Genomic DNA, 25345 nt, shown 5'->3' with positions numbered 1-25345 from the left:
CGAGGCGGGGCCAATATTCCCTTTTTGATCGAGCTGCATCACGGATACGAGAGGAGGCGACGCGCCACGTTTCAGCCTTTTTAAGAAACAATCCTCACCCCGAGGAGGGGGGGGGGGCGGGGGTGTCGTGATTCAGCTTTCATGCGTATTCTGAGATGTGGAGGACAAACTACTCGATGCCCTCCTCTGGTTTAGATTGCAGCGATACGAAGGGGGAGGAGCCTGTGCGTTGGAGGTGAACTAAACGATGTCGAGATGAACGCGTTGAGCTTCCGCGCCGGAGCAAGATGCTTGACGTCCGAGCAGGTGAGTCCAGGTAAAGATCCGCCCACACGTGTTGAGGGGGTGTTTGTGTGGAGGAGGAGGGGGGGGATGGGACGGGGGGAGATGAGGTCATAGGATTTACCTCATGAGTTGGACGGAAGGTTAGAGCCTCACTCAGGTGTCAGGAGCGGGACAGGGAGCGGCATTAGAATGGAGCAGTTAAACCTGAGCCAGGTCCACACACACACACACACACACACACACACTCCCCCGCCGCTATCTGCAGTCCAAACAAGTGAGATGTGATACGGCTGCTCCGGCCTGGAACGGAGGGAAAAAACAAGCCCGCTGCCACAACAAAGACAGGAAATTCAGCATAGATTCCTACTTCTCTCTTTTCTCCCGCCTCTCTGTACCTAACAATACTGGTAATGGAGAGAGAACAGTGCCCGGGGCTGGCAGAGACACCTGCGACATATTCCCCCCCCCCCCCCCCACCCCCTCCCTCTGCTCTTCACCACCCCCTCCACATTAAAGTCCTTCACAGAAATCAGAATTTAATAAATCACCCCAGAGCCTGACAGAGTTTATCTCCGGGGGTCGCCTCCACTGCGCGGAGACCCGCAGACAGACAAAGCCCGGCCCGATAAGATGTGAAATTAAATACAGTTAGCAGTTTGAGACAAAGGAGGGAGAGTGTCACACCGAGAGAGCTCCGGTCGGGAGGCGCCGGCGCGTGCACGCCCCCCCCCCCCCTCTCCCGTGCGCGGGCGCGGCGACAGCGGGGGGGGGGGGGGGGAGTTGATTCATTTCAGGTTCCCTCTCACATTTAGCCTCATTTGCATCAGCCAGTGTCAACATCTCGCAGAGAGGCTGAGGTGCCGTCATTAGACGTCCGCGGGATGACGTCCTTTTTTACCCCGACGCGGCGTTATTAATCACCGGCGCCGCTCCTGCGCGGACTCATCTCCATCACGGATCAAGCGCTATCTGCCCGTGTTCCCTTTCACTCGGCACACGCTCCTGACACCAGCCATCACCACGGGCTAAAGGAGACTTATGGGAGCGCTCCGACGACCTTATGAACGCGCTTACATGAGCGTTTAGTGCCGAGAGGAAGTGAATGGGAGGATTTGCTTGGGATCTGTCACACACACACACACACACACACACACACACACCGGGCCGACTCCAGGGCTCCCTAAGAACAATCAGGCACTTAAGGAAATGAAACATGCGATATGAAATGGCAGTGCAATGCTTTCGCGTGAGTCTGCCGCTCTAATATTTCCAATTAGCCGCGGTCTGCGGTCCACATGGCGGTATGGCCGACCTCAGCTGGAGCGGCGCTCTCTCCGTCCCCGCTCGGTAGTTAAAGAGAAAGCAGCAGTCAGGCTCACCAGGGCCGAGGCTGCGCGGGCCGCCTGCTCCTCGGACCTGCCCTCTCCCTCTCACAATAGCCGACGGGTTCCGGGGGCGGCCCTCGTGGAACACAATGACCTCGGACGCCGCGGGCGACCAGACGGCTCCTCGCGCACGGCGGACGTCTTCCTGCCGGGGCCGCGGTGCCGAGGAACTGTCGCCGACCGGGGCCCCTTCAACACCGGAGCCCCTTCCGGGGTCCAGAGGCAAAGAGTGCCTGCCGCGGGCGGGAATGCGGAGAATGACAGGAATGCCGGATGACATTCTGCATCTGAGAGCGCGAGCGGAGGCCTCTGCGCTGCGCCAGTGTGACGGGGAGCACGACGTGCCTCCGCCGTTAGCGCGCCGCTTGCTTGTGGTGAGGAAGAACCCACGGTTAGCCCCGGTGAGCCTGAGCCTTGTCTCGTTTTTGGGCTCCATCCAAAACAACCCTTCATCAACTGAAGTGAGATCGGCGATTCTGACATGTGATGCGTCCAATCATGGAAGGTGTTAATGCGCGTGAACACACGCACACACACAACACCCCAAAGTACACAAAGGCCATTGCTGTGGGCGGGGGATATCAGATACAGGAGGGGATAAAGAAATGCATCTGATCCCCAATGTGTCCGTCGGTGCATCACTTCTCGTAGTGTTTGATCGGCGCAGCCGCTGACAAGGCACTTCTTTCTTTTCCAAATGTTGCTTTTTTTTCTTCTTCAGGTCTGTTTTATTTTCTCTTCTCCCTCGGTTCACATGAGGGTGCTGTGAAAGGTTCTTCTTTCTTCCCCCGCGCGAGTATAAACTACACAAAGGCAGCGTTTGATGTTGGTGTAACTCGATCTGTATTTCTCGCATTGTCTCCGCTTTCCGACTGCGGCGTCTTAAAGGTCAGGAGTGAAAGGCCATTTGATAACTCCAGAAAGACCTTCATTACACGACGCCTTTCATCTCCTCCTCCCGCCGAGGCTAAAACAAAGCAGTGCGTCCTTTGAAAAACACAAAAGGATAAAATGGATCGCTTTGGAGCCTCCAGCCTTCTTCTTCTTCTTCTTCTTCTGTCCTTTTTTGGTCACTGGGAGATCCAGCGAACGAGGGAAACTTCTTAGACACAATTAGCATATGTCCTCTCAACCTTCTAGCAAACCCCTCAATGAGCGCCTGGAATCCTATTGAGCTATTATTACCACTCAAAACAGGGCCTTACACAAAACATCTAACGCTCGTACAGGTGCGCACACACACACACACACATTCACAGCTCAATGACACCCACTTCCCGCTGAATATTCCTTTATTTTTAATGGTAACCTTGGGAGACGAAATGCACCGGCGCGACACTTAACAGCCACCAGTCTGAGAAAAATGTTTTTGATATGCTCGTGTCATTTAATCATCCGCCATTCTGCAGAGGCTGCGCGGGACAATTTTGCAGGATATTAACTTCCAACTAAACCCTGGCTTGTATCATTTGTGGGGCCAGTCAAGCAGGAGTCCCAGGAGGAGCAGAGACTTCCTCCTCCCAGTCGTAGTAATCTAAGCCTGACACACACACACACACACACACACACACACGGACAGGTAGAATGAACCATAAAGGGATAAAGGAATGTGGAAACGTGAAGCACGAATAAAGAAGCCTCTTTAGAGGATGAGTGTATTTGTGATTTCAGTGATCAGGTAACTTACAGAGCAGCAATACATATTAAAAACACGTATGTATGTATTATATCATATTATCTATGTATAAAGGTCACAGACATCCCTTTGCTTTTTATTTCCACGCCAAAGTTAGAGATTGAAGAGCATTGGTAAAAGTGTCCCTCTAACGTTGCTCACAATGCTTAATGGAGTAGGAAATTCATTTCTTTTCTGCTGTGGAACAGACATTGTGGATGATGTGATTCTATGCAAAATATATGAAGCCATTACTAGAGAAATGCATGAGCTTCGGGAGTTGGAGAGGTTGGGAGGGGAGGGGAGGAGGGGGGAGGGGGGGGGAGTATCTCATTGCACTGAAGCTATCCCTATTCTTTAGCAGGGATCGTCTCACACACACACACACACACACACACACACACACACACACTCACTAACAATGCAAAAGACAGCAGAGACAACTGATGAAAACCATTTTTGTTCCACCACAAAGAACTAGGTCACCCTCTCATAATTGTCAATCATGCAATAAATCTCTCTGTGGCACAAATGAATACGGCATTGGGAATGAGACAAAGCTTATTGGCATGCTACGTCAGCTTGACTCAATTCATCCTCCTTTTCACACGAGACCATTCACATGTGAAGTCTCTCTCTCTCTGGCCGGGCAACACACACACACACACACACAACAGAGAAGGCGCTCACACGCTGCTAATGTGAGAGTTACGCAGGGGTTAATGTATGTGGACAAACCATTTCAGCCCAGGGCTGCTTTATTATCACAACTGAGGTTATTTCCATAGAGAACATGTCGCACTGTATTTTCTGCAATGCTGTGTACGGGAACACACACACACACACACACACACACAGTAACTGAGCACAGCTTTTTAAGGCCTTTGTCCATGCTTGCACAGAGTTTTGGCAACATGAGATTCCATTTAAAGGGATTCCAGTCGCACAAAGCGTGCGTTCCCGTTGCGTGTTTTCATGTCTGTGATCTGGTTATTTTCCGTCTCTGGGACTGAAACAAGCGTGACGTCGTTGACGCCTGAAACCGGACCGATTGCTGACTTTTCACCTCGCATCACGCCAGGTGTGTGTGTCATCTGATTGGCCCATTGACGCAGCGGCCGCGGCTCCATCCGGCGAGGTTTGTGTCACGTCTCCGAGGAGTCGGCTGTCACTCTTTAAGAGGAGGGTAATAACAGCCGGGCGCCACGGCGAGTGGTGGCACAGGCGATTTTAGAGAAACATCACGGTGACATTTGAGTCCGCGAGGGGAGAAACATAAAGCTGTGGAACCAATAAAAGGCTCCCACCAACAGTCTCACTCGGGCATTAAAACAGGCGGGGGGGGGGGGATGTCAATGTTAGATGAAAATGTGTTGACCCGGTGATATTGATATCCCCGCTCATAAGCTCTACAGGTGTGCCCCGGCGTGAGGAAGCCGCCCCGGGCGTGTCCGGCGCTGTGTGTGACAAACTGCAGACCGGCTGCTCGGAGCGAGCGCGCTGCCACGAGCGCGCTGCCACGTGCATGCTGCCACGTGCACGTGGCTGCCGCTGGAAGAGGAGAAGCCCCCCACAGATCGCCCCCTTTGTCTGAATTATTTTATATTTTGAATTTACGTTTGAAAGGCACTAGATACTATTGTAAAAAAAAAAGCTAATATATAAGCTCATTATATTTTCTAATTATTATTATTTTATGGTGCGAACATTACGGCTTTTTTTCCCTCTATTTTCTAATTTAAGAAATGCTCAGCTGACAGCGACCTTAAGATTAATGACTGGATCTTGATTGAGCAGCTCTGGCGAGGCTGAAGGGATTTGAGAGACAGATCTAGAACAGTCTGCTGATCAGCGTCCGATGGAGAACCCTCCCTTCATTAGATGTGACCTTTACGCGTCCGAGGCCGGAAACCCTGCAGACGCTGCACTGCTCCGATTGTCCCCCAAAAATGTGTGAAATCTGTGGGAGGGGGCCTGTTGCTGAGAGACAAACTGAACAGAAATGAGAACTGTTTACACGTGATGCTTAAGCCTCACTTTAAACCACGGGTTTACTTTTTAAAAGTGGAATTGAACATCCAGAGTGTGAAGCAGCGGAGAGCCGTTTAGTGCTGAGCCTGCTGGCTCAACAGGAACTCACTTTGTGCACATTGTTAGTTATAATCCAATGCAACAAATTGACTGCATAAAGTGTTTCTGGTGTCTAAGTGAATTTAGAATTCACGTAAATAGCTGTGGGGCCGTTTCCTTCGCCCCCCCCCCCCCCCTCCCATCAGAAGGTATTGACTAAGCAGATGCTTTGAACCACCACAGAATGTGCTGCAAGTCTCAAGTGTCATTAGCTGCGGGGCTTTTCCAGCTAGCGCCAGGTAAAGATTAGATAACAATCAGCCCTTTAATGGATACTGTTGGAGGCGGCGCTGCAGCGCCGCTCATCTGAAGCCGGCAGCAGAAGAAGAGAGAGGCGATGTCATTTCCTCCTCGTCAGGTGCCGCTGGGCCCCTCACACCAGCGTCCATCCGCCGTGTGTCTCCAGCGGGTCCAGCTCAGCACCGACAAGGCGCTTGGATGAGTGGAGGGGAGGTGCTGTGTACTGCCCCCCCCCCCTCCCCACGCTGTGCCGTGTGAGACCACAGTGGGGAGAATAAAATCAAGCCGTAGCCAAACAGGCAGCCAGTGTACTGATCTGAGATCTGATTAGCTTAACAACATACTGAGCACTACTTCTTCCACATGCGCTCAACAATCCGTAATAAATTAAATAATAAATACACTCAACACTTGTACGGAAACAATACAACAATACTCACTTATTATTATTATTATTATTATTATTATTATATTAAATCCTTGTGTCATCACCTTAAACCTATTTGCTTGTTTTTTATAAATGCTGCTATTAGTGTATACTACTAGTATCAGTACAGGTGTATGGGGGTTACATGGGAATATACTATAATAGGTTTACCGTGTTTGCAAAAGTAAGGATATATGCAGGATGTTGCATGTATCTCCTCGTGTCTCCTGACACGTGATTATTCTGATCCGCAGGATATCGGACAAATATGTTCTTTATTTTTAAGGAAAGCACATCTGCTTACGGGGTTTCTTAACTTTCAAATTAGAACCAAAAAGAGGCTGTGCTATGAAAACCCAGCGTGCACTACTTCAGCGAGGCTCCACGAGTACAAAGGGCTTTCTGTCGCATGACATTCCTTTCTTATTATACTTCAATTATTAGGAGGAGTCCATTGTAATGAGTAGAGAGCTCCGAAAACATTAACACTGGAGGAATAACATGTGCGTGTTTACTCAGGAGAAGATTCATCCCTGATAGCCTCCGCCGAGATGAACAGGGGGAGAAAAAAACAAGTGGAGGAAATTTGTGGAATCCCATCTGAGATTGCCTCCCTGATGGATTCCTTTTCCTGTCAGCTCAGACAAGAAATGAAGCCGGGGCAAATTAACTCCTGATACGGCCACGCTGAATTAGACAGAGAGAGGGGGGGAAAAAAACGACACACTTTTTAAGGATTCCAGCCTTGTCATTTTCAATTTTCTGCTCTTTGGACATGCTTGTATTCAGATTCCCCAACATCTATTCGCCATATCAATCCTAATTAGACAATCTGGGCCCGCGATGGATGAGAGCCGAGTTATTTGCATAATTTAATCATAAATACTCAGTGATACATATTTCCAAATGCATTCGTACAATTATCTTTTCGTCCTTGGGGCAAAAGTATTAATATGATTAGGCAATAATTCTTTAAAAAAGAAGGGGGGGAGGAATAGGAAACCAGCAAGTGTGCACTCTTTTTTAAACTCCAGCTTTGGGCTATATGAAAAATTAATTAATTTCTGAGGAAAATCAATTTCTCTATGTGACCATATTAGACAGAGCCAGGCATTCCTTCCCCAATCAGAAAATCTCATCTGCTCCCTCTAACTTCTGTCAGTAGCATTTAATATCCTGGTAGGAGCGCCGGTGACTTCCTCCGCGCGCCCTAAATGCGCCGTAATGCGAAGGAGCCGGGGAGCAGGGACCAGCCGGGGAGCAGGGAGCAGCCGGGGAGGAAGAGAGCGGCGATCAGAGCGACCCCAATCTGCTGCCGGCCCGTCAGCCAATCAGCCTCGAGAGTAAAACCACCTGGTTAACCAACACAGTCCCATTGTCGGTTTGATTTTAAACAAAGCTAATGCCCCTTTATGGCGGGTGAGCGGACCTGACGTGGGGTGGGGGAGGGGTTATTAATTGGTACTTCAATCGCTGCTGCCGATCCAGTGAAGGAATGCAAATAAGACGGCAGTCCGGGCAACTAATGCATCCAACGGGCAAATTAACAGTTGGGGCCTCTTTGCCATGCAAACAGCCTCTAAATCCACAAAGCACATTAGACAGTGTCAAACAAAGCCGCTCTAACGAGTCCTGGCTCGGCTATTAAAAACAGAAAGGGAGAAAATGAACGATACTTTCCTTAAGCAGAGCTCGCCCCTGGATTTCTTTTTTTTTTTTGGTAAAGAAAATTCAATAAAAAGTTTTAATTTGCACTCGTTCCAGCTGAACGGATGTTGAGTCAATAAAGCAATTCGGATTTTCAAGGAGACTATTTGTTTACAAAGAAAAAAAACACCTTGCTGCCATCTGCCAACTGCACAGTTGACTTGAGCACATGTACTGTACCTAATCAAATCTAGCAGAGCCCCGCTGAAGGATTAAAAACGCAAAAAAAAAAAGAGAAAGGAACTTAAAATGCTTTTTTCCCCCTTCAATAAAGAAACAACACACAATATGAGGGCCAATTTGACTTTCAAGGAAGTACTTGAATAGATTTGGATTTTAAACCGCTTTGTAAACCCTCCCCTCTCTCCCTCTCTCTCTCTAATCAGGCATCTGTCACTCTGTTTTTGAAGTTATTATCGCCCGAGCTCCCTCTTGGATGCGGTTGCTGGGTGACGGGTATCTTAGCACCCACTCTGACTGGGAACGATTTGAATGGAATCCAGAAATCTCCCCTGAGTACCTGTAAACACATCCGTGCCTTGTAGAAAACAAATATATTAGAAGAGAGCGCGGCGGCGGCGGAGAGGAGGGAGAGAGACAAGCTGGCACCCTCGGTGGCAGCTCACACAGAGCGCTAAACAAAACAATTACCGTCATTTGCAAATATGTGTGTTTAGGCATAAACACTCTTGAAATAGGAACAGGCGAGGTGGCGGCTCTCGTGGCGCCCACCGCCATATCGCCATCAATTAAATATATATCCGTTAAAGGGGAAGCGGCGCCGCTGTGACCTGTCACACCGGGAACATTTCAGAGGGAGATTTGCTCGACTGAAACGAGCCGGGGAGGAAAAAAAAAAAAAAAATCTATTTAAGAAGGGCATGTAAGTGAAAAAGCCGTCCCGTTTCCCAGCGGTGGGACATTGTCTGGGGCGTGTGGTTAACCTTCAAGGGTAGACAATGATTGTCAATTAACCGGTGCGTTTCTGCGCCCCGGCAGCGCGTAGCCTGCCCCCACCCAGCAGACCAATGAGAGATATGCCATATCTCTGCAACCCCCCCGATCCAAGCCAGTGTTGTAATAACCTTTCAGAGAGTTCAAGTGTCACGCTGCAATAAGAACCTTTTCCATCCCACCACGGGCAGAACGAAAAGGAAAACAAGAAGGCTCCTGGAGGGTTGGGGTCTTAATGTAGGGGAGATTACTGACCTGGGATCAGTCTGGGAGCAAAGAGCCAAGAACCACTAATCTGGCACGAGAGTCCTTAGGAAAATGAAGGGGTCAAAAGCGACTGGATCCCTCGTCTGCTCACAGATGAATAATGATTGCTAACATAGCGTCCAGCGTATCAGGACACAGAGCGCGACACACTCACTGACAAGCACAATGTTTAATCCATCACCACAATAAGGACACTTGGAGGGGAAAAGGGGGCATTTCTGGTCACCGTGCGTGGAAAAAGAGTTCTGCTAAAGTAAGCAAGGGCGCGGAACAATTAGCCGGTGCACCGTGATGCCATTCGCAGTCTCGCTGTGCGCAGAACTTGTGTTGTTTTAACACAATAGAGAGCGAGGGGGCCAAAACTAAATAAAAGGCCGCATGTGAAATAATAGGAGCCTTTGCAGAGGAGGTTTCGTCGCCACGGCGCCTCGGTGTAATAAGAGCAGTGACATTGTGTCGATGCAAAAGCCGGACTGAGTTGTTGTGTAACCGGAGCGGGTTGACCTGACAGTAAGTTGGTGCAAAACGTCTCTGGAGGAGGGGGGGCAGGTTTTCACCTGCAGGGCAACACGTGTCCTGTTTACTCCGGCTGATCATTTCAGTCGACAGCCATTTCAATGACAGGCGGCGTAAAGCTCCACCCCTCACACACACGCACACACACACACGCACGCACACGCACGCACGATGCAAATAAAATCAACTCTTTTCTAAGTAACAGAAGCCTTTCATCCGGCGGATGCCCCGCCGCTCGGTGATGTAATTCTCCAAATGGGGCAGGCAGGCCGGGCCTGAGTGATTGATTCCAGCCCGGCTGCGAGTACCTGGCTGCTTTCAGAGACAATTACGGGCCCGTCCGTGTGCCCGTAATAGCCCACCACTTTAGCGTCATTAAAGCCACGCGAGGCACTGCATTATCCTTTAACCCCGTCGCCGGCCATCCCCCCCCCCCATTGACAACCCGGAGAGTTCAACCACGCACTTTGTCACCCGAAGGCCCCCCCCCACCCACCCCCGTCCCCATGCCAGGCTGGAGGAGAGGATCGCTACACGGTGTGTTTTTCCTCTACAGAGGGGGGGGGGGGGGCTGCTCCCTGGATGCTTTATGTAAATGACGCCAGAGCGCCGAGGTGCACAGGTGAGCTGTTGAGACGATTACGACAGCGACGGGAACGTGGAGCTGGAGAGTGTTTAGAAGCTGGTGTGATGATGCCGGCACAGAGAGGAAATAAAACGCAGGCTATTAAAGAGAGAAACACATTCACTGCACAGACGGCTTAAGAATTGACAAAAAGATCTCAGTGGGATCAGTTCACAGTTCAGGTTCAAAATGCGTCCAGCATCAGCGTGCATATTGAGGCACAAAATGGTCTCTGTGTGCACGTGTTTTTAATTGTTTTGCACATTGTGATACTAAGCCTGCAACCAACAAGTCATAATTCTGTTTAATGTTTTATTTATATTTCTATGTTTGTATTAATATATGTATATATATTTTTCTTTTTTCAAAAAGGCCCATAGAATCTCAGAAGCCGAGATAACCAAAGTGACTCAAAGTGTTTATTTGCTATTCCCCACTCAAGTGAGCCTTTCCATCATATTTGCATTTCCAGCTCATTTCTGGGTAGCGGATCAATAAGGAATCAATCATAGTGACAGGTAAGATGGTAAATTTGACCAGGCTGAACCATCCTGCGAGACTGAGCGATGCATCAAAGCCACGAGCAACAGGACGGTAAAAAATGGCTTTTAATCAAATATTGATCCTCACTTTAAATCATCCCCATTTTAAAGCGTATACACCTCAAAATATTTGATTTGGGTAATGCATTAATTTCCATACATATGCTTAAATGTGTAGGAACCTCCTTGCTTAATTCAAATCAAGGATGTTTGCTGAACAGCCCGTTCTAATGTGATCGTGTGTGTGTGTGTGTGTGTGTGTGTGTGTGTGTGTGTGTGTGTGTGTGTGTGTGTGTGTGTGTGTGTGTGTGTGTGAATTATAACTAGCATTTACAGAGAAAAAAACTAGGTCGTGAGTGTAAAATTGCTGGTTGTCAATACTGAGAAAACAATTAATACACTAATGAGACATAATTGTTATTGTGTGTTTGCCTTGTTTATTAGTAAAATTCTAACTTGGAAGGTAAACGCCAGAATAAATAAATGAATTATCTAATTCTTATCCGGAGGTATTTGAGGTGTTTAAAAGTTTACTTAATTTAGGACGAATTACAGTAAAGTGAGGCTCCTAAAAGATGACACCGCCTTGATGGGGGGGGGGGGGGGTCTCCACTTCTTGAACTTTCTGATCCCTCGCGCAGGTTACATTATCGACCCGCGTGCACGCAGCCGATCCATCGTGGCACAAGCTTTGCCCCGCACGCGTTAAAGGAAAACTTTCTACAAACTTCCTCCCCGACGGCGCGCTGCGGCCTCCAAACGGGCCCCCGCGAGCACATTTCAGCAGACCCGCGCGCGCACACACACACACACACACAGTAACACAACAGATAAATTAAGTTAATCAACTGCGAGGGACAATTTCATTCCATCGCTTGATCCACTTGTTCTTTTTTTTGTTTCGTTTTAACCAAACCCAGCGCGTCCGCCGCCTTTACGCGCGGCGCGTTCGCGGAGCCGTCCAAGCCCGAAGAAGGACAGACGGGCGTGAATCCCTCACCTCGCGTTGGTGCAGTCGTTGTACAGCGTCTCGAAGTCCTTCCTGGAGATGAGCTTGCAGCGGTTCACGCCGGGCTGGATGGCGCCGAGCCCGCGGAGGATGCGGACCTGCTCCACGTTGCACACCACCGGCGTGATCTCCAGCCGCTTCAGCTTGGTGTAGACGGTGTGCAGCCCGCCGACCAGGTGCTTCAGGAACAGGTCGAACGCCTGCGGCAGGCAGATGAGCTCGCAGCCGTCCACGGTGAACGAGGCCACTTTGGCGCCGCGCAACTCGACCATCTTGCACTCGTTGTTCTGCGGTATGTTCTCGACGGGCGACGGGGTCGAGTACACGGGTTTGCCGGGCGGCAGCGCCGCGTTGGGGACGCCCGGGCTGCCGGTGGCGAGGAGCTCCGATCTGAACAGGCTCTGCCCGGGCGCGGACGGCGGCGGCGCCAGAGATGGAGACGGCGACGAAGAGGTCGTCGGCGGGGACGCCGTCATGGACGCAGTCGAGATCGGAGGCGGCGCGACCAGAGGAGTTGGTGGGATCAGAGCAGCCGGCACGGCCATGGTCACCTACAGGAGGGGGGCAGCGCGCGCGGTGCAGGGGGGGAGGGGGGGGGGTAGCCGAAGTTCAGAGGAGGAAAAACCCAGGCTGCTGCCGAGACGCCGCTCAAAGAAAGAATCCACCAGAGTTTTGGCTCCTCGGAGAAGTTACCAAGTCAAAAGGAGCTGCCGAAACGAGGCGTGCTGAGTGAGCGCGTTCGGGGGGGGGGGGGGGTGTCGGGGAGATGGGGGGGAGGGTGGTAGGCGAGCGGCGGGACAATGATCAGAGATAGGAGGACGAATGACAGCAGGAAAATGAGCTGGAAAGTGCGGCTCGGCTGTGTGGATGAGTTGTTGTTGTCACGCGGCGCGCAGGGGGCGGAGCCAGGGGACCGCGCGCGCCTCTGAACAGCAGCTCGGGCGAGCCGCTCCGGGTTCCCCGATGCGCGCACAAACAAATCCGCCGCGATCAGACGGTTCGGCGTGGTTGTCGTTGTTGTCGTCGTTGTTGTTGTTGTTGTTGTTGTCGTTGTTGTGACCACGATCGGGAACCGACTCCGTGCGGAAGATCCAGTCGCTCCTGGTTCAGCCCCGCAGGTTCCACCTGCTGTCGAACGGCACCAAACGCGCCGCGCCGCGGTGACCTCGGTGACCCGTGGGGGCGACGATCGGTCCTGTCTCACGGCATTTAATGTATCCTAAACGTCGTGTTACTGCGGTGCCCCCCCCCCTTCTTCGTGGACTCCTTTGTCCTGTGTTGTGATGGAGTGTGCGAGCGTGAGTCACAGTTCAAGGTACACACCATCTGTGTGAGAGGACAGCATGTAATTGAATTGGCCCTTTAGGATTATTGTATTTGCACAACTTTAAAGTAACAGCATGACACATGAGGGAATGTTGGTTTGTACCTGACAGTGTGTGGACATAAAAGTAAAATGACTAACTAAATTGTTAACATATCGCCTTGTGCAGCGCTTCATGTCAGAATTTGTTTCCTATTTTGTTTTCCATTTCAAGTGCAACAGCCATGATAACAGTGGTGTTAATATGTAAGAATTACACCTGATTAAAACGTCACTGTTGTCATCGTTTGTTAAAATGCTTAAGAAACTCAAATGAACTGTAACCAAAGCCCTTCATATTGCCAGAGCCTATTACATTTAAGACTGAGGAGGCGTGAGAACGCAGTCTAATACAGTTAAAACCTACTAATAAAACACACATTTGAATACGGAAACCGCAACGTTGCTAACTGTTCCCTTTTTTCTTCTTCTTGGCAAAGCCAACTTTCTACTCGGTACACATTGTGCACGGCCTCTGGACACAACGGGTTGAACGGTGCCGAGTGCTTTAAGCCTCAAAGCTCCGCTCAGTCTGAGAAGAAGGACGGCGGCGGGGAGGGAGGAGGTGCAGCGCTTGTGTCGCGTCTGTGTACAGTGAGAGCTCACGCCTGTGACACACTAAAGGTTTCCCTAAGATCAATCTGTGGCTGTACAACAGTTTTCTGTTTCCAGCGTTCACATCTCACAGAGAAATATGATAGGATACATTAGATATAAGAAGTACTACCCATGAAGCAGGAATAAGGCTAGATTTTAATCTGCTCTGCTGAATCCTTGTTTAGAGTTGAGAGGTATCAAAGTTATGTTAGAAAATGGTTTTGAGCCAAAGCTGCCAAGGCTTTATCCTTCGGCAGCACTCAACAGATAGCATTACGTTTCAAAATAACAAGTTGCACTCTGGCCTTGCTTTTTTTTTTTTTTTCAAAAGTTGTCTATTAGCAGTATTTGCAGAAGCTGAATTTTGCACGGTGCATTCAGGTTCATGTAATAACACCAGGAAGGCTGATCATCTCACTGCGCGTTGGCCTTAATATTCAGTATATTGCTGTTGTCCTGTTGTGTCGGATCAGCTTTAAGATAAGCAGTGTGCCGTTTTGAAAATTATCATTCAGGGAAAGAGGTAGCCCGTAGTGTAAAATCAATAGCTGCTTAAAATTCATTGCCAGGCAATCCATTTGCCCTTTATGTTGCTAACCTTTCACTTAAATATGCACCATATTAAGATTTCATTATATACAATGAATGTCACAACAGTTTGCCCACTATTGCTCTTGTTTGCGTGGGTTAACTGCAAATCATTGTGCCTGTAATGTCTGAAAAATGACTTTCATTAACATTTTGCGTGCAAAAAAAAAAAAAAGGGAAAAAGGAGTTATTAGAGGTATTAAAAGGCACCACAGGATATGTGTGATGTTTCAGATACAAGCAGCCTTTCAACAGACAGGGTGGGCTGCATGTGTTCTGACCCTGCTTGTGAAAACACAGAAACACAAAAAAGTCTGTGCGCGTTGTTGTTAGAATGCACACACACACAATCACTGCTAGTGGTAAAAAGCGAGTACGGGAGCCTTTAAGGCAACGGCTCACTGCGACAGGTTATTACTCGTGACGACAACGGCACATCTTTGTATTTTCATCGCGCACAAAGTTTCCAGCCCTCAGGAACACAAAGAGTTAACAGAGTTCAGCTAAAAGTGCACAGAAGTACAGTACACGAGGAGGAGATGGCGGTAAACAAATGGCCGTGTCAAAACGTAATCACCCGGCGTGATGAACGGCATCAGGAAAGTGTTTCAAAATGTATGGATATGGGACAAGACTTGTGTGTGATCAATGACACGCTATATTGTTTGATGTCATAATTTATTCACCCCATAAAGCTTTGATAAAACAATGTTGAAAAGCAATTTAAATTGAATTCATTTAAATGTCAATTCTCATGGTTAGGATTTTTCTATAATTGGCTATTTAATTAAAATAATTTTCATAGTCATTAATACAGCCGGCAACTTGTGGCGCACTGACGTGTTTTAATTACATGGTATTAACAAAATTGATATGCTTTAGAAAGCACAGTGAATAAGAAATAATTAGACCAATCATACATCATCCTCTTATGGACATTAAGTGTATCACAATATAATTGATGAACTTAAAAAACAAGAAAGATAAATAACTTTAATTGAAGCGAGTTGGTGTACAGAGCCAGGAACAAAGAATCATACCGGCGATGTATTATATTTCAGAGGCAATTCATTATCTGTAACATCGTGGCTGTGCAGGCCGGCCCCCCCTCACCCACCATCACATGACATTTGCAAGCAGTGATACTGTGTAGTCTTTTAAAATGTCCTTTTACCTCGTCGGCATAAATCTTCAAACTGCGTCTTCGCATGGGCAAGTGTGCGTGCGTGTGTGTGTGCGTGTGTGTGTGTGTGTAGGGGGATGAGATGGGGGGGGGGGGGGGGGGGTTCAGCAGACATAAGAATCATTTAGATGCTTGGAATAAAGCACTTATTGATCATGAATATTTGTTTCTCCAAGGTTACGCTGCCTTGACCCCATCTATCCTTAGCCACCCATCCAACACAAACATGCCAGTTTAGGGTGAGGGAGGGGAGGAGGGGGGGGGGCTGATAATCCTCCACACTCTTTCATAATGGCAAATAACAGTTTAAAGGCTTCTCCCACGCTACGTACTCATTGACTCTTTTGAACAGAACCACAATTCATAATATAGAAAAGATGTATTTAAGTGGAAACAATGATCTGAATAAGCAAGTACGTTGATGAGTCGGTTCCCTCCTAATCAGATTGCTGTTTTTCCCGTTTTTTAATGTCATTGCAAATAGAATCTCTTTGGTATCTCACAAGTTTCATTACCCCAAAATCACCATCTACCTTCAACTTTGGTCAAAGTGTTAATTATAAAGTAAAAGTCAATTTGATTATTTAAAACAACAAGCCGAGAAAAGTCAGCGAAAGAAGAGAGTTCACATTTAATGAGAATGTGAGAATCATGTCAAAATATATCTCCACCAAGTGTATCTTTGACGTCGTCGACTGGTGCTGATTCACAACTTCTTCCGGAGCGAAGCCACGTTGAGCACCACCAGCCGGAGCTAACCGAGACGGACGCGCAGCGCAAACGCCGCTGATTTAATCTTCCTCCTCTCGACGCAACTGTCACAGGCACGCAGGGCCTCGGGCTCGGCTCAGCGGACGCAATGCTCTTTCGCACAAAGTATCCCAAAGAACGGCTCTCTGGTAGTGTGACTCCTCAAAGGAGGAGCAAACGGAGTTCACTCGCTCTCCAAAAGGGCCGGCCTCGGCCGCAATTAGAGCGGTCGCGGCCCGCGTCCTGCAGCACTCCATTTGATGCCGCGCAGCCTCCGATGCAAGCGGGCTGCAGGAGACACAGAGATTTGTGGATATCTAAATTGCCAAAGCAGAAACCTGTATAAACAGCGGTAATTACCAGGCCATTGACAGTCTCGGGGTGTTGTGCTCATTCTGCCACAGCCGTAGTGATTAAAATGAATCCTCATCGACTTCTCCATTAAAGCGCTGGCAGGAGCGATCCCGTGACCTTTCCCCATTGATTGAACATAACAATCACAATTCAATTGTAATGCAAAGAGAACATTTGTTATAATGTACACGAGATGCATGAGCCATTTCCTGGGAGCAGGGGAGGGGTAATCAATGGAGTGACTCTCGGCGTGATGCGAGGAGAATGAGGCCGCGTCAGCGGGCCCCGATTCACACAGCCCGCAGTGTATGATGGGAGCCAATGACACGCATGTAAACACTCTGCCCGCCGCTCAATGGGATAACAAGGAATCCTGATTTCTCTGCCCATGAACACTAACAGCCGAGGCGCCGCGATGATTGGCGGCGACGCGCGCGTCCACGCCGCCGCAACGACGTCTGGCCCACTCGCAGAGCACAGCTTGACTCGGGTAGCGGGTCGCGCGGCCTCATCGTCATCATCTTTCAGGGAACGGCCACTTGCATCTTTCGAGGGGAGCGGCTTGATGCGACGTATGGCCGTTGCCATGGCGCTGGTGGGATCGCCGTGCTTGAGACGCGAGTGCATACGTACAGTTTGGAACGATGTGAAATGCATCTGCAGCCTCCTGTGCGTCCTGGCGGCGGCCGAGCAAGGACGCGCTTGTTAAAGTCTAATGATTGAGGATCAGCTAAACGAGGAAAGCACGACGGGCAAAACAAACGGCGACACCGCTCAATCCCTCTTCAGACGGCGCACTCCATCGTGTCTTTGAGAAAGAAAAGGGGAAAACGCCTTATGAAGAGCGGATACGAATTATGTCCTTAAGGGATTTCTTTTTAGAATCGGGAGATTATAGTTTACACGGACATTAAACAGATTAAACCAGCCAGCTCTCTAAAGGCAGTTTATCTAATGGAGAAAATGTGGTATGCTAATTGAGAAATTCTGATGGTGAAATTATATTTAAACCTCTCTCTCTCTCTGTCTCTCTGCTGGAGGATTTTAGTTTGGCTTGATGGAATCAAATGTCTAATCACAGGCGTGAGCTGCGAGGCGTTAGCTGAGTGAAACACTGTTTGCTGTGCTAAAAGGTAATTGTCCCGGAAAACTTCATCGATGACAGATTCAATTCCATTTAGTAAATGTTTAATACATGCTGTACAAACAGGCAGCCCCATATCTGGCTGCGCTTAGGAAACAAAGGGAAACTTTAATTGCTTTAATCATCCAGAGCTTTGACGTTGTTATTGCCCTTAAAAATAGCAGTTAACAGAACCTGTCCTGCTGAGGAAATTGAACCACATTTGGAAAGTGATCCGTAATTAAGATAGCGGGATCCCAAAGCAGCTCGGTCCGGGCAAAGCGTTGTGACGGTGGGAAAAAACATTCCCAGTCACACAAAGCTATTCAATTAACAGAAGGACGCAAGGAAAACAACCTCCCTGTTATGTATCACTTACTTTAATCAGATCCAAGGCGATTGTAACCCTTTTTGAAAATCCCTTAACACAAACACGTTAATTAACAGATAGGAGGCTGGAAAGATGTATTTTTCATTAGCGGGTGAAATAATGTTCCCCTTTCACATCAAGGAAAATCAACTGCTTACTGCAGTTAAACCAGTCAGCGGTGTAAATTCCCTGCCAGCATTTTTATTTAAAACCTCATTAATGTGTTTCAACCCGGCGTAGCTGTACCTTTAATCTGCACTAAAAGGAAATAATGCGTTTCCTGCTTTATTTACCAGCCTTACTTAACAAGTGTTCCTGTACAATTAGAATTGTTAATAGATGTGGAAACAAAAGGACTTTGAAGGTGGGAAAGTGCTGACATTATTTCACAGGGGAAAAACACTCTTGAGAAAAAAAGATCTGCTGTAAATGTAGTTTCCTGGAACAAGGCGCACTGCGATGTCGCTCTCTCTCATTAGAAATGCCATGCACAGGACATAAATCAAGGCCCGTAAAACATTTCATGGCCACACAACACTAAATTACACACTGGCTGGTTTGCCACACTGATTGTGTTTAAACATTGTAGTTTTACTTTATTCCCATTAAATCTATGCGACTTTTTACAATCCATAAACAGAGCATCTGTAATAAAAGTTAATAAATGTCAGGATTTGCATTTGAGGGGGGTATGTGCTACGTTTTTTTTGCAAATATCAATCTATGAACCTTTCAACATTTCATCAAACAAAATGCTAATTGTACCTTTAGGAATTTAGGCGACAAGTGACAAGAAATGAGATGCAACGTCCTTTGGAATCAGGAAACGAGCGTAACTGGAATGAAACCAGGGTGAGACCGAGAGCAAACGCAGTTGAATAGTTTTCTAAATGTTCAGGTACATCGGACCCTCATTCGTCAGCCCATTCTTATTGGCTATGTTTTCTTCACCTCCTCCACGTCCTGTTATTGTTCTTATCGCATGATATCGACAAAAGAAACATTGAATTATAGCAGATGCAATTACCAGGTGTCAGACGGCAACAATACTATTCATACCTAACTCGAGCCCACATTACACACTATGCGTGTGTGTGTAGCTCAGCCGACTTCACACTATTGTCTTAATCTCCAGTACTCCATTTGTTGCCCAGACCTAATCAAGCTGCCACCGAGAGCCAAAAATAATAATTAGGATAAAAACAGAAAATAGCCAACTAAAGTCAACTAAACATAAAAAAGGCTTCTCACAGGAGTGTGTCACACACACACACACATAGAGAAAGGCTTTTGGCTACTTCACACTTGCTAATTAAGTAGCATATTCAACTTGGCCACTTGTAAACAGCCTCGTAGCTGCCGTGTGACTGGTGTCAGTTCAATTATTAACACAGATGCTATAAACTAAATGTCTATTATCTTAGTTTTCCATAAATGACGGCTTATCAGGACCTATGAAACAGTGAAAGCAATCGTGTGTTATCTTAGCACTTGTTGAGGTAACACAAACTCTGCTTTTTATACCCAGATACTCATTCCAATCCTGATCCTAGAGCAGTGTTGTGGTTTCATTTCATAGTTTCGGTGACTGTGTCAAACATTATTCTGACTTTAAGATAACATGGAGCTGCATCTGCACAAAAAGAAGAAGTACATTCTCTTTGTGTCGGTAATGCAAGAAACAATTTTCATAACAAATTCTCAAGCACAAACTTCAAAAGTCTGATTGTAATTGTTGATAGCTATTATAAGCTAAGCTAGTTAGCTAGGCTAAGCTATTACTTTCATTAGGAGAAGGTCTTTTAATCCATTATTTTCAGAAGTGGGGGGGATTGGATTGATTTAAACTACACAATCATTTTTTTACAGCCAGAGGAGTCGCCCCCTGATGGCCATTTGTAAGAATGCAAGTTTCTAGAACTTCTGCTTTGGCTCCACTCTTCAGAACAGGAGCTTCCCTCCTAAGTAAAAAGTATTGTTACTTTTTAATGTGCAATGGGGTCGAACCAATACCAAGTTGGCAAAATTCCCCATCTGATACCAATCCGGTACATCGGATCATCTGGTCATCGACATAAACACCGAAAGACAACCTTCTGTCATGCGTGAAGGGAAGCTGCTCCCCGTCATTTTAACCACATTGTCCATTTACTGTCTCATAATCACTGTATGATACTGATGCCGTGGTGCATGATGTGATACTAACATATGGTGAATTAGACCAGTGAGAAGTGGTTCTTCATTCAGTAAGTCTTAGCAGGGCGGCACCACGTGCTATAATACCTCTCAGCTTGCAGAGGGTTACTATGCTCGGCTGACTTAGTAAACTATGCGTCCAACAACAATGATTATTCATGTCATTCTTCAAAGGTCCTTGAGAGGATCTCCATGCAGCAGCGAGTCCCCCTTTCCTATTAATTCAAGCTTGGCTAAGATTGTACCATCTGGGCCCTTGTACTTTGTGATTAATGCCGACGAGTTGATTCATATGCGCAATTGGAGTTTAATAAACAAGGATTTCAGAGCTAAATGGCACATACAAATGCTTGGGATGAACTCCTTCATAGCACCTAATTTGTGTTTGTGGCAATAAAGCCCACTCATAATTGCTCACCACAGTTGTCTCCCAGATACACAAATATGGGGATTTTGTGATTAACATAACGTGTCTCTTCCAGAGAGGGATTAATCCTACAATTCTAAGATGCCTTCAGACATATGTACATAAGATTCTTTATTTGGTCCAAATTAACTTACTACTGGGACAGTGTGATTATCGCTGGCACAAAAACATAATTACTGTTCCTCGTTGTACAGATTAAGCACCAACAAACTTTTCCCTTTTTTAAAGCCGTCTTTGTACTAGACACACAAAATTAACTTTGTAATTCCTCTCCTGCACACATTCTCTTTGTGTGTTTCAATGTCACAGCGTCATCGGGGGCCGCTGCTCGGATCCCAATCTGACACAGGCGCCACACAACAGTGACCTCTACAGGAGCACATCACCTGCTTCATGCGCACTGTACACGCGTGACTGTGAGCGCGGCAGCGGGGCTACGTGCCTCTGCATGCGCACAGGCGCTTCCATGGAGGCGTTAAGCATCTAACGCACGTTGTCCTGCAAAACAAAGACCTCTGTTAGTGGCATACTAGATTAGATTTGACCGCGTGAAGGTGGTTTTAATAGAGATGACTTTAGATGACGATATAACCATTAAAAGAAGATGTAGCTTGCAGGAGCTGGTAGGATGAAGACGTCATGGCGAGGTGCGATGCAAACAGGTGAGGCTGCTTTTAGCTGAAGGCAAAGAACAGTGCAGAGCAGTGTCTTTAGCCGGGTAGCAGGGTTCCAAGCCCCGCAGACCACAGCCAAGTGCAGGATCACAGAGGAGGAATGAGTGATGCTCTGATAAGGCACAAAGTAGAGAGGGCAGACCAAACAGGAAAACTAAGAGGGCAGAATGTGCGGGGCGTTCCCTGCCCGAGCAGGAAAAAGTGCTGATACCAATGTGCTGCTTTCCCTGTGTTTTCACTGTCGTGTAATGTTGTGCTGCGTGTTTTCTTTTTGTTAACTAAAGAAGTGATGTTGGAAAAGATCCCCGTCCAGTTTACACAGCAGGAATAGAGCTGTGACCCCGTATGGGCTCCTCAAACCTCTACGTGCGCGTTCATTCACATCCTGTGTCCACGTATGACATCATAAACAGGGTCTCACAGTGTCTTGGTTTCACAGCTAACATAAGCCAGCGTTGTATCAGGAAATCCCCGATCCAGAGCAACACCAGAATCTAATCCTGCTTCTCTCCACTGGGCCAATTTGTTGAGATATCGAGCTGACTGGGAGGCAGAGAGATGAACTGCCTTCGTGCTCCTTTGGTGGGAACAACAGATCTTTTACTGCGATTTAATGTATCCGTAGGAGATTTCTGAGGAGGGACGGATACTTTCATTAGTACCAGATTAACTAACATCGAAGAGCAACACATGTAACACTTAGAATAAAGTGTTTGATGTGATGTGGGGAGGTACAACACGGGGTTCTTGAGAATGTGCTCATGGCACAATTGCAGACCGTAATATGCTAAATTAGTTGTTGAGAATAAGGCCATAGTAGGAGAAGGAAAAGAAAAAAAATCGTAGGGTAATCTTCCTCTTTTCCCACACAGGGGACCGGGAGAACACAGGCTATGTTGTACCCCCCTTTCCCTTTTACCCCAAGTCTCCTTTATGTATTCAAATTCACTTCAGCAGCATAAAATTCCCCCAAGAGACAGCATTGTCCTCCTGCTTGTCCCTTGGGCTTCCCATCTCCCAGTAACATCTCTTCACTCCTCACAATCCGGCCCTGCTCCGAGCAGACAGACCGTTTCTTCGCAGTATCCTTCTTTTCAAACGATTAAATGCGATTTAATGAAAATTAATTAAAAAGGCTTTTTCTTTTTTAAAGATACGACTGAATGCAAAGAATGTTTAAAGGCTTTGAGCACATTACTCCAGTTTTCACTTGTTTTTTTTTTCTTTAGTAAGGCCGTCTGAAACAAGTGCACTGAATAGCCTTTCACTGGCTCTGTCCCCTGAATAATAACCTCTGTTGTGTTATTATGTAGGAAATAAAGGGCACGCACATTTACCCCTCACTCTCTCTCTCGCATTCAAGGGACTGAGAATAGCAAATTTTACACCGGCGGCTGAATGCAATTGCAGTTACGAATGTAGGAACGCTACACTTTGACAATAACGCGGTCCAAATGCTTCAAAAGGCGTGTAGGTCTGCTCTGGTGAACTTGAATGTGTGGTCTTTGGTGCATAGAGTAAGCATGCGGCCGCCTCTATAGCAATGAGGGCTTTACAGAAGCCCCAGGCATCCGAGTTAATACATTGACACGGAGGAAGACGAACAGACAGAAAAACTAAGAGACGGCATTACGTTTAAGTGGTGAGGTCTAAAGGAGTTTATCTGTAATGTTTTCGGTAAAAATAAGTGAATATAAAACACAGAAGTGGACTCATCGCTCTTGACATTGTGAAGCAGCTCTCACCACCAAAAATGCTCTCACACACACACACACACACACACACACACATGCACACTCACACACACACGCACTTTTGTGGAAGTGATTCCAAAGTATTCTGATATTATCATATCTATTCACTGCCTGCATGATGCAAATGGGCTCAATGACATGCTTGCCTCTACAAAACTCTCCCACAGGGTTCTAATAAAACAGTACAATTTCCCGCTCTCTGCCCCCCCCCCTCAGAAACGCACTAGTCTGCGGCCCTGTGATCTGCTGCAGACAAAATGAGACGCAGCAGCTACAACGGAACTGAGACACAGTCGGAGTATTCCCGGCGCTCCTCGAATAGATAATGCTTTTTCCCCCCTTCACATTCCTTTATTCCTTCAAAAAAGAATGCATCAGAGGGCAAATATTAATTCTCCTCGTCATATCGAGGAGCCTACGCAAGTGGCATACTAGGACGGGCTTTTGAATGATTAAGGGACCAACACATGAAGGGGCTCCTCGCAGCGCTTTGAACTTTGCATGGAGTTGTGAGAACTGCCCACTTATTCCCGCACTCTGCAGGAGACTTGATGTTAAAAGACAGCGCTAATGAAAGCGCTGTAACAGGTAGAGACAAAGGGATTAATGCAATCTAAACACGGCCAGCCTGTTAGAACTGGCTCCGACTAGCAGGCGGATTGGGCGAGGGTGGGGGGGGGGCAACTTCTCCTCACTTCTCCTGCGTCCTCCCGCCATGAATCTCCTCTAAAAGAAATGCCAATAGATCCGATCACCTAGTTTTCTCATCCCTCTCCCTCCCTCCCTCCCTCCCTCCCTCCCTCCACAGGCCCCGTGAAGATGCCCGTGGAAGGCGGGAGGGTGGGGAGGGGGGCACTTCAAGGAATGACATTGACTGGGGATGTGCTGACTTGCACCACTGTTTTGCCTTTTGATGTGGGAGATCAAATCAATGCACAAGGCGGATCGGCGTCAGCCCGAAGGTGCGCGCTCGCCCCTTCATCACCAGCGCCTCCACTCTCCAAATATTCACCATTTACTTTTAGGTGCAAAAGCATTTGAGATGGAGGATAACGTGAGGCTGTCACCACGAGACTCACCCACACACCCGACACCGGCATTTGTTATCGTGCGCGTGGCGTTATTTGTCAGCGGTCTGGTGTGCGCCGGTGCCTTCACATGGAAAATGCCACGATGAGACCTGCTGAGTGCTTAAGTCAGATGGATCGGACGCTCTTGAGCACTGATAAAGGTTGATTTCGGGTTGTGCCGACATTATTGTGGGCCAACTAATGCAGAATAATTGTCATATTTCGTCCCTGTCAACAGTGCGCAACAATGATGTATTCGGCGCCGCGAGGTTCACCTCTGCAGCGGGAAATTAGCACGTGGCTTCAACGCTTGAGCGTATCTTTGGCGCGTTCTCTGACAAATGCGTTCCCTAACTGTCCTGTCAGTGTTAAAAGAGACGTGATCAAACAATAATTGTGTAAAGAAACTGTTAAGGGGGGGCAACTTTGAGATTACAAAGACATAAGGGTCTTGGCAGTGTATTTCCACCACATTTGAATTCACACTGTAACTTCATGCTAATGATCAAAGTTGGAGGGGGGGGGGGGGTATATCTCTTGAGTGCGAGTTATGAAGATGAGATGAGGAGAGAGGGAATGGGAGAGGGAGAGAGGAAATGCTTTGCTACCCCGCTTTGAACACTTTTTTTTTTTTACACTTTCCAACAAGCTTTGTTTTTTAATTGGCTGAAATTAATCTTAGGGATGTAGATGCCTGATTTGCATTCATTAAAACCCAACCAAAAGAAGTCATGCTTAATTCCAATCAAATTTGCTTAATTATGCATGGCGAGATATTCCCAAAAGAGCTGTGGATTTTTGTTGGGCCCTTTTTTTTGGTTGTTTCCTATAGCAAATAAAATGTAATGAAGCTGTCTTTTTTTTGTATTTTACTGAATGTTGAGGAGCACACCAGGCGCACCTTGAGCCCAGGCTGAAAACAATATTACTGCTAAAGTAATTATACGAATCTGCATTTTTCATTGTTAATTGTGGATGTCAGCGTCATTAATTTTAATTTACGGCAGGCAATAAAATTAAGAATACTTTGTGCTGATGTTTTAAATCATGCCTGTGAAGGGGACACATAATGCAACTTAAATCTCAAGTAGATATTGATTGGGGTGGATGGTCTTTTCTATGAATCTTAAACAG

General features: G+C 47.3%; 1 protein-coding gene across 1 annotated transcript in view; it reads right to left on the bottom strand.

The window, feature by feature from the left end:
• dachd (dachshund d) overlaps positions 1-12883 on the bottom strand; it is a 72936-nt gene extending 60053 nt beyond the window's left edge. Inside the window, 1 exon segment of the mRNA XM_078090793.1 lies at positions 11754-12883. Coding sequence (XP_077946919.1) covers positions 11754-12307 — 554 coding nt within the window. The 5' untranslated portion in view covers positions 12308-12883.
• Positions 12884-25345: the final 12462 nt, after the last annotated feature.

Source organism: Gasterosteus aculeatus, chromosome 16 (assembly GCF_964276395.1).
Source record: "Gasterosteus aculeatus chromosome 16, fGasAcu3.hap1.1, whole genome shotgun sequence".
NCBI lineage: Eukaryota > Metazoa > Chordata > Actinopteri > Perciformes > Gasterosteidae > Gasterosteus > Gasterosteus aculeatus.
This window is presented reverse-complemented; position numbering and strand designations above follow the sequence as displayed.